The sequence below is a fragment of the Octopus bimaculoides genome, chromosome 9 (assembly GCF_001194135.2).
Source record: "Octopus bimaculoides isolate UCB-OBI-ISO-001 chromosome 9, ASM119413v2, whole genome shotgun sequence".
In the NCBI taxonomy this organism is placed as follows: domain Eukaryota; kingdom Metazoa; phylum Mollusca; class Cephalopoda; order Octopoda; family Octopodidae; genus Octopus; species Octopus bimaculoides.
Window position 1 is genome coordinate 36739538 of NC_068989.1, and position 10625 is coordinate 36750162.

Here is a 10625-nt window from a genome sequence, read left to right on the forward strand (position 1 = left end):
CTGAGTCATTGCTTGTCATCAGCCTGAAGTAGCCGACCAGCTGATTCCCTTAATGGGTCTGTCACATTAAGTTGACAGTAAACAACTGCTTTATTGTAAAACTGCTATTTATGTCTCTCTGTGAGATTTATAATTAGATCATTTCTAATCTTGTAACCAGTGAATGTGTTTTCACTGAAAATATATATATTTGTGAAGGCTAGACAGGTTTTTTCAACCAGCTTGTCAGCTACTTCAGGCTGATGACGAGCAATGACTCAGAAACATGTCCCTAAATGCAGACTTAAGCTGGGTTCGGAAGCTTGTCTCCGCTTCACAAATATAAGGACACAGGAAATGTGTCAAGGCCAACAGGAAGCGGTCTAGCTTCCTAGGGCTAAATAGCAGCAGTATGATTCCCTTCATGGGTTTGTCACATTAAGTTGACAGTAAACAACTGCTTTATCATAATACTGCTGCTTATGTCTCTCTGTGAGATTTATAATTAGATCATTTTTAATTAAAAATTTTAAATAGCTATAAAATAAGAACAGTTAATCCTCTCAGGCTGCAATTTTCCAGATTTACTTCTCATATGGATACTTCTCATTTTTGAAAAAAATTTGAGGACTTTCAAGAAGACCTTGGTGAAATTGACTGGAATGACCCCTGTGTACTATGCATGTATTTGTAGCTTTTATTGTTGGCTTTACTTTATTTATGATTGCTTTCTATGCCTTCTTTTAACCTTTTCAACAAGTTGTAGTGCACTTGAGGATCACACAATAAGATCGTCATCATCATTATTATACTCTTTTCTTAGAATCTTCTTGCAGTAACTGCATTAAGATTCAAATATATGACTATGTGGTCAATAGTATAGTGCATTAATCTCACAGTTATTGTATCTTGTTGTATACACAAAATCTGTACTAACACATTCTGCTCCAAGGTTCAGGCAGTAGTTGGTCCTTGGTTCACTCATACTCTGTTGAATTATTCTTGATTTCACCAATATTTGATCATACTTCAATGTAGTGAGCTGGCAGAATTATTAGCATGCCAGGCAAAACGCTTAGTGGCATTTAGTTTGTCTTTATGTTCTGAGTTCAAATTCCACTGAGGTTGACTTTACCGTTCATCCTTTCGGGATCAATAAAATAAGTACCAAATGAGTACTGGGGTTAATCTAATTGACCTATGCCTCCTCCAAAATTGCTGGCCTTGTGCCATAACGTGAAAGCAATATTTGATCTTACATCCTTGTTCATGTTTTTATGTTTTTGTTTGTCACGTGTGCTTGCTTGTCTGTCATACTTTGGTCCCTCAACATCTGGCGTAAAACCATCCCCTTTTTCAAATTCACCCCCCACTCCTTAGTCAAGGAGACTTTTTCCTTTTCTTTTCTTGTCTTACAAGTTACTTAGCAACCTCACAAGTGTTGGTATCATGAAAAAAAAAATGCTTCCAATACACACTGTAAAGTGGATGGCATTAGGAAGGGCTTCCAGCCATAGAAACCATGCTTAAGCAGATACTGGAGCTTGACTCAACCCTGCAGCTTGCTGGATCCTGTCAAACTGTCCAACCAAAGCCAACATGGAAAATGCATGTTAAATGATAATGGTGATAATAGTTTTTTAATGTTTTTCTTTTTTACTTCTAGATATTGAAAACCTCACCCATAAAACAGGAAACTTTAAACAATTTTCTATATTTTCTAACATGTTGAAAACAGCTTTACTTAAGGTGAGTTCTACCATTCTTTTTTTTTTATTGTTACTTACTTTTTTTTTATGATGATGTTTAGCCCCAAGTCAGCTCTGATTGAACAAATCTAAGATCAGCAGCATTCCAGTCATGGTTATCTTGTCATTTCTAATTCTTTTTTCTTTTTATGTGGTTATAGTATACTTAGGTCTATATTATCTGGTGTGTCCTTTTATTTTTAGACTGTAGGATTCGGGTTAAGGGAGATTTGGTTACTATTTCTAGTGGGTAAAGCTTCCTTCTTGGCTTATTTATGGTGTTGCTATTTAACTCTAGCTCAGCTCTGAGATTGCATAGATCTATTCTCAGTCTTTCCAACTGCTACTATCCTGTTATTTTTGAAATGTAGTGTATCTAGAACTACATTATTCAATGTGTTCTTCCTTTTTTAAATTAGTAGGGTGTGATAGAGATAGATTTCAAGGAGATAGATTTGACTGCTATTTCTTGCAGGTTGAGCAACATTATTGAGGCTCTGTCCTCATTGTTGTTTAGCTAAATTCACTAACCTAAGCTCTGATCAATTAGACGTAAGATTTAAAGCATTCCAATCATAACCATCACAGCTTTGTTACTGACGCTCTGTATTTTATGTGATCTCTATGAATCAGTTTTGTTGTATTTTATAAATGTTTAGAATCACTAATTAGTAGCTCATTGACTTAGTGGTCATATCATTTTCCAGATGGTTAGCCTGTGTACTTCAAAGATTGGGTGGTGTTCTCATTGAACTTGGTCCTCAATCCATGTGATTAATAATTTTATCATTTCTTCAGTTATCCCAATGGCTTTTGGTGATGATTCTAGATTTAATGGATGCAGATATCTTCCCTGCATCACTGGTACAGTGCTTGACCTTTAGGATGGTTGAGATTGTTGACTGAGAAAAACTGTAATCACGGTAAATTCTGAAACACTGTTTGTTTTACAGGTACAGGTATGGCTGTTTGGGTGAGAAACTTGTTGTCCAGCCATGTGGTTGGGGTTCAATCTCACTGTGTAGCACCTTGGGCCAGGGTCTTCTACTATAGCCCCAGACTAGCCAAATCCTTGTGAGTGGATTTGGTAGACAGAAACTAAAAGGAGCTCATTGTGTGTGTATATACACACACACACACACACACACACACACACACATATATATACGTGTGTGTGTGTGTGCATGCACGAGTGTGTGTTACTATCTCTTTGCCTTGACTTCATGTGATTGTTGTAAATGAATGTCACCAACATGCAAGCAGTGTCCTTTGTTTCCAATCTTCTGTGAAAATGTGTCTGATGATGGGGAATATTAACTTATTTGGAAACAGGTGAGGGTTAGTAACAGAAAAAGCATCTGGCTGTAGAAAATCTGCCTCAACAAATCCATCTGACTCATACAAATGTGGAAAAGTGAACATTAAATGAGGATGATGATGATATATGTAGATATGTATACGTGTGTTTGTGTGTGACCCTTGTTTTGACCACCACCTTCATTCAAAGCACTGTTGTCCATTTCTGTGCCTTCTGTGGAAAACATGTCTAGCCATAAACTTGTGAGGGTTGTTGACAGGAAGGGCATCCATCCATAGAAAATCTACCTCAACAAATTCTGTCTGACTCATGCAAGCATAGAAAAGTGGATGTTGAATGGTGATGATGATAATGTTGAGCAATTATCTTTGATATAGGTTCCAAATTAATTGATTTCTACATTTTTTTTACCTACCAGTAAGAAACTCATTGTTATATTAGCCATATTTCGGAGCTGATTCACAACACAAAAAAAAAAAAAAAAATTTAACTTAGAAGCCAAATTGAAATGAGAACTGCATGATGCAGTTGTTGTACTCTATTGTGTATGCTCGTTTGTATTGGGATGTACTGTCATACACATTGAAATAAAATCATATCATCATTTGATCATTACAACACATCTGTAAAGCTGTGTGTCTTCTGCATATCATCACTATCATAGTGGAATTGTAACCACTAAAATATAATAATACAAATGACCATAAATTGCAGAGTACCTGTAATATATTGTTTAGTTTTTGTTTTTTCTCTTCGTGTCTTTGGTGTTATTTTAAATGTTGCAGTTTTTTTAATATTTGGTTTCTTTTGTCTTATTTCCGTATTTTATAAATGCTTTTCATCTTTATTTTTTTCTTGCCCTAGCAAAGTGAAAGTGTGACCCTTGATTTACTAACATATGCTGATTTGGAGCAGCTCCGGCTACAGCGCTCTGGTAACCGAACCAATGCTGAGAAACAAACTCCTGCAAACCTTAATACCAAGCGCTATTTAATACTAACTTATACTGTTGAATTTGATCGGTCAGTAGAGCTTAAAGTTTTCTCTTCTAGATGTTAGTGGTTTATGTCATTCACTTAATGCTACAGTAATGATTTGTTTTAGAAGGTGCCACATAAAAAGCATTGGTGTGTGTGTGTGCTGGTGCCACATAAAAAGCACTGGTGCTGGTACCATGTAAAAAGCACTGGTACTAGTTCCATGTAAAAAGTACGCAGTGCACTCTGTGGAGTGGTTGGCATTAGGAAGGGCACCCAGCTGTAAAAACCAAGCCAAAACAGACTATGGAAGCTGGTGCAGCCCCTGGTTATGTCAGTTCCTGTCAAGCTGTTCAACCCATGCCAGCATAGAAAATGGATGTTAAATGATGATGATGAGTCTCACAGGTACCCTTCTGCCTTTTTTCTATCTAAGGTGTTTTTAACTTAATATTGTCACCATCATCAACATTTTAATGTTCACTTTTCTATACTCACATAGGTTGGATGCATTTCATTGAGGTTTAATTCCACTGTGTACCACCTTGGGAAAATGTATTTTACAACAGCCTATGGCTGACTAAAAGTTTGTGAGTGAATTTGCTTAATTGAGTCTGAAAGAAGCTCATTGTATACATACTTATGTGTGTGTATTTATCCTTGTCTTGACATTACATGATAGTTATAAACAAGCATCACTTTCATATTGTAGTGGTGTCATTCATTTTCAATCTTTTGTGAAAACATATCTAGCCATGGGAAAATATTACTTTGTTTGGAAATAGGTGAGAGTTGGTGGCAGGAAGAGCATCTGGTTGTAGAAAATCTGACTTAACAAATTCTCTCTGCTCTGTACTAGTGTGGAAAAACAAAAATAACGATGATAATGAAATATATGTATATTCAACTGATTTGTACATTTTTAATCATGTAAATAAATATACTAGCTGAGTATCCTATCGTTGCTGGGTAATTTTCAAAATAGAATGCTTTCATTTTAATTTTTTTTATTCCATCTTGGTCAGGATGGATTTTTGGATTATTTTGGGCATTTTGATAAACAAAGTTTTTTTGTTTTTCCATTTTGTGCATTTAACATCAATTTAACCATTTAACTTCAATTTAACCATTTAACATCAATTTTCCATACTGGCTTGTGTTGAGCACATATTCAGCTAATTTATGAATATGTAGGCATGTGTAAAAATTTTAAAGCTTAAGTAAACAGTAGTATGATATATGGACAAATACAGATTGTGTGAGCAAGAAAACTGTAACTGGAATTCAAATTTGGAAAGATTTTCCTTATTTCTTACTCTTCAACATCCAACATAAAGCTGACCATGGTTGAAGTAGGGCTCTTCAAGGTGTAAATTGGCAACCAAAAATATTTACCCTTGTGATTGGTTGATGGCCATGGCAAAACTAAGACTCACTGGAAATTGAGGTAATTTGAATTGAAATGGAACACCGTATCTTGTGTCCATGTGACAGAGGCTCTTGTGCACTTATCATCTAATCGAGGCATCCTATGCTGGGGTGTCTCATGAGATCATGCAACAGAAGCTTATGTTCACATATCATCAAGTCTATTCCTTCTCGGTTTGGGTGGCTACTGTGGTGTGTGCGTACGAGTAGATGTAATCGCCTTACCTCGGTTTTCCTTTCCTCGACTGCGAGTCCGTCTTGCGGTATCCGATCCTTGAAGCTTGCCCTGACCCAAAGTACACCAGGAATAGCAGCTGCTTCTCCCAAACCTTCCCAAACCTAGACCGTCGCTTAACACGTCTTGTCCTGACCGCAGCCCCGTTCGAAAAAAGGGCACGAATGCCAATCGAGGCACCCCCTGCCCTTTTTCCCCTTCCGGCCGACTCGCCCTTCCGGTCAGCCTCCCCAGACACTGACATTATACCATAGCTACTGAGCTTGCCTCTGATGATTGTGAGCGTCTTTCTACTCTGTCACCCTAATGAAATTTTTTACGCACGCGCACGCACGCACACACACACACACACACACACACACACACACACACACACACACACACACACACACACACACACACACACACAGTATGAAAGATATGTATACAAAGAAAGAATGGGAGGGAATGTGGTAAATATATATAGAGAGGGGTAAATTTTACAATGCGGAAAATGTAAAAGACAGAGAGAGAGGGAATCTTTTCTGTTGCTGTCATAGATTTTGAAATTTTAGAATTAAATGAAAATTTTCAAATTGGCTATATTAATGTAATTTTTCCATGCTGAATCTGATTTTGTGATCCATTCATTCCAGAAAAGTTTTTAGAAAAAAGTCAGATATTTAAAGTTTGATAATTTTTCCCCAGTCAGAAAACAGGATTTGAAATCTAGCATTTTCTGTGATAGCTGTCTATCACAAAATGAAAGCAAAAATATCACCACAATAAAGTTCTAAATAAGATAAAAGCAATTACATATCATGTCAAGAGAGAGTGAGAGTGGGAGCAGCTTGTGTGAGATATATATATATATATATCTATATATATATATAGAGAGAGAGAGAGAAAGAATGTGAGTATAGTAAGTATATATAGGAGGGAGGAAAAGCATAAGAGACAGATAGGAGAGATAGAGAGAAGTAGATAGTGTATATCATTATATCTAAATGATCAGTATATCTTTGGATCAGTATATCTTTTAGATATACTGATCTAAAATTAACAATGGATGTTAAATGATGATGATGATACATACATAGATATATATATCATCATCATCATCATCATCATCATATATATATATATATATATATATATATATATATATATATATATATATATATATATATATATATATATATATAATTACCATTTAACATCAATTTTCCATGCTGGCTTGTGTTGGGCATATATTCAGCTAATTTATACATATGTAGACATGTGTAAAAATTTTAAAGCTTAAGTAAGCAGTAGTATGATGTATGGACAAATACAGATTGTGTGAGCAAGAAAACTGTAACTGGAATTCAAATGTTCATATTTTGTTGCAAGCATTTGTTTCATTGGCTGTTTCTGGGCAGACGGTTAATATTCCTTTGTACAGAACATTACTATAAGAATCTTTAATTTTCTCAACTAAAATAGACATATCTAATTTTATATTTTAAAAGTTGTGTTTACAAACAATGTTTTCTTGTTAAGAAGCCTAATTCGGTCTGCTCAAATAACTAATTAAACATTTATGGCTGACCTCCAGAAATACCACTTATGCTTCTGGTTTTTGGAACACTGCATATTTTGTCACTCTGTGTTCGACCTAGTAGAGTGCAGTCAAATAATTAGGGTGTGTTGCATCAAACTTACTGTTTGTTCTGAAAGGGGTTAGGCTAATGACTACAATGCATGTATTATAAATCCCTTAATTATTAATAATGGCTGAAGGGTGGTGGATAGTAGCATTTATTAGAGCATCAGAAAAATTGCCATGCAATATCTACTTCCATGTAAGGTGGGGAGCTGGCAGAATTGTTAGCATGCTGGGTAAAATGCTTAGCAGCATTTTGTCTAGTTCTGAGTTCAAATGCTGCTGAAGTCGACTTTGCCTTTCATCCTTTCAGGGTCGATAGAATAAGTATCAGTTGAGGGCTGGGGTTGATGAAGGTATCTGCAGGTATCCTTCAGCCTGCAGATCTGAAGGATCTGCATGCTGGGGAATGAAGGTATCTGCAGGCTGGGGAATGAAGGTATCTGCAGGCTGGGGAATGAAGGTATCTGCAGGATGGAAACCTGGTCCAAATGCTTGCAGCAGAGTTGGATACCTCTGCTGAAGGTACTCAAGAGTAATGGGTTAAATCTACCATCCAAAATATTGAAGAAACAGTTATTAATAATTCTTTCTAATTTTGGCACATGTCCAGGACTTTTTTAAGGGGAAGGGAAGTCGATTACATTGACCCCAGAGCGCAACAGCTACTTATTTTATTGACTCCAAAAGGATGAATAACAAAGCTGACTTTGGTGGTATTTAAACTAGGAACATAAAGAGTCAGAAGAAATGCTTCTATGCATTTAGCTGAGTTAGACTCGGTGTATAACAATATTCAGTTTTGCCCCTTTCAGTTTCAAGTTCAAACCCTGCTTTGCTTAACCCTTTAGCATTCAGATTACTTTCTCAAATATAATGCTTTCTTATTCACATTGTTTTCTTATTATTGATTTGAGTCAAAAAAGTACTAATTTTATTAGCAAATAATTCATCTTGAACATTTAAATAATTATTCATACTTGATGATAATTGATAGTGTATAATTGTATTTGTTTTTTATTGTATTGCATTTTATTTTTGTTATATACATCATCGTCACCATTTAATGTCCATGTTCTATGCTGGCATAAACTGGGCAGTTTAACAGGATCTGATGGGGCAAAGGATTGTATTGTGTTTCACTGTCTACTTTGGTATGGTTTCTATGGCTGAATGTCCTTTCTAATGCCAACCACTTTCCAGCAACTTATGAAACTACAGATCCTGAGAGAGACAGCTTTATGCTTGGAGATGAGGGATTAAAGTGAGAGAGAAGGGGTCAGAGTAGGACAGGTTTCATGTTGTAGAGGGGCTACATGGTTGTTTACATTTTTGGAAGAGATGGTAGGGGATGATCAGGCTGGAGTGGGGAAGAGATAAAATAGTAGTTATGAGGTATCAAAGTGGACCATCTAGGTACAAGGTGAGTAGAAGTGTATAGGGGCAGAAGAATTGGGAGTGTGAGTGGATAGAGGTTGCAGGAGTGTATGGAAGAGTGAGAGATGGAGGGGGTGAGTGTAATGAATAAACAAGTGTTGAATGGATGATATATTTATACACACACACGCACACACACATACATATATATATATAGAAGAATTCCTGTTCTTTATTGAAATACTGTTTCCTACTGTTTCAGAATACATTATCCACTTCCTTTACACCAAAAACAGACGGCTAACAACACTTCTCTACAACAGATCATTGTTAATCTAAGATCTGAAGTAAAACAACTTAAAGATGAGGTATTTATTGTCCAAATATGGATTTTAGTTCTAATTTTTATTAGTCTTTCCAGATATTCTTTCACCTCCATTGTTTAAAAATATCTTTGTTTTGCATTCTTTGCCTTTAGTTTGTAACAATAATTTGTGAGCAACCATTTATGATTTATTTGTATTGTGTCCATTTTACCATTCTGGATGGGTTGCATGAAGCATTGCTTTACAGCTGGACGCTCTTCCTGATACTAACCCTAAAGGAATTATTTAGTCTACTTGTCTCTGAAAGCATGGAACTGGCAGATACTATGTTGACAGAAAATGTCACAATTTTTAGCTCTACACTTTCATGCAAAGACACAGAATGTAAACATTCACTTAGTCACACATGTGCACATATATATATATATATATATATATATATATATATATATATATGTATATATATGGAGAAAATTCACAAAAAAACAAAAGACGAAGACAGGTGGTGTAGACAACAAACAGTTATATTAGTTTAACGCTTGGGAGGTGAAAAAGTCTTTAATGTTTCGAGCCTACGCTCTTCCACAGAAAGGAACACAAAGAAACAAGGAGAGAAAATAAAGAATGTGTAATGGCTAACGATCTATCATGGCGAATGCCGGACAGAAGAGTCACACAGGAGAGCTAGGAAGAAGGGGAGATAATAAAGAAGTGGTGATCCCAAAAACGAAGGTGTGCGTGCGTGTGGAAGAGGGCTGGTGACCTTGACGTGTGCATGTGTGTTTGTGTAGGTGTGTGGATGTGGGGCAGGGAAGTGGTCAGTGCTAGTGTCTGCTTGATCAACATGTGTAATCTTTCTCACAGTCAGTTTATTCCGTTTCATGAAATTGAAAATCCATTTATCAGAACATCTAAAGCTGTTCATTTCAATTCCAAACCTTTTTACCAATTCAAAAGTATATTCCCGTAAACGGTGATAATTTACAATTATATTGTTTGCACGCTGAACAACAATCCACTGTAAGAGCTCAGTCTCTAGATCTCTATGTACTGGTTCTCTACCTCCACCAATTGATCTGCACCTCCTCTTGTCTGACATATTGATTAACTCAGTTTCTTTTGTGCACCATTCTCTCAGTCATTTTCTATAAATACCTAAGTCTCTTGACGCAGCAGATAAATTGCCAGAATATTCTTTCACTCGTTTAATAGCACTCAATTTTTCACTAATGGTATATGATCGTTGAACACCTTTTGATATATTTTCTTTCGACTGTATTATTGGGAATAAAAATCCTTTGAATTTATCTACAGACGTAGAGCAAATGAACATCTAAACAGAATGCAAACAAGAGCACTAACTCTGTTTCCACTTTTAACCACAAATAACCGCCCATGGGCGTTCTAATGGATGGGCAGATTTTCGGAGAACCCAGGTTTGAAATTTCCCCAAGACACCTGATGAAGGCTGGAGGGTATATCAGCCAAAACGTGTTAACAACAAACAAGACGTGGACAAATATCCGTCAATTGTAAAGAATGTAAATATACATGTATGTATATATGTACATATATGTGTGTGTGTATATATATATATATATATATATATATAT

The 10625-nt window shown here is 36.0% G+C and overlaps 1 protein-coding gene across 5 annotated transcripts in view; it reads left to right on the top strand.

The window, feature by feature from the left end:
• LOC106877348 (centrosomal protein CCDC61) overlaps positions 1–10625 on the top strand; it is a 107103-nt gene that overhangs the window by 50055 nt on the left and 46423 nt on the right. For all 5 annotated transcript variants that reach the window (XM_052970643.1, XM_052970641.1, XM_052970639.1 and 2 more), the window contains exons 3-5: positions 1646–1728; positions 3910–4067; positions 8949–9054. In XM_052970643.1, the coding sequence (XP_052826603.1) occupies positions 1646–1728; positions 3910–4067; positions 8949–9054 (347 nt within the window). The remainder of the gene's footprint in view (positions 1–1645; positions 1729–3909; positions 4068–8948; positions 9055–10625) is intronic.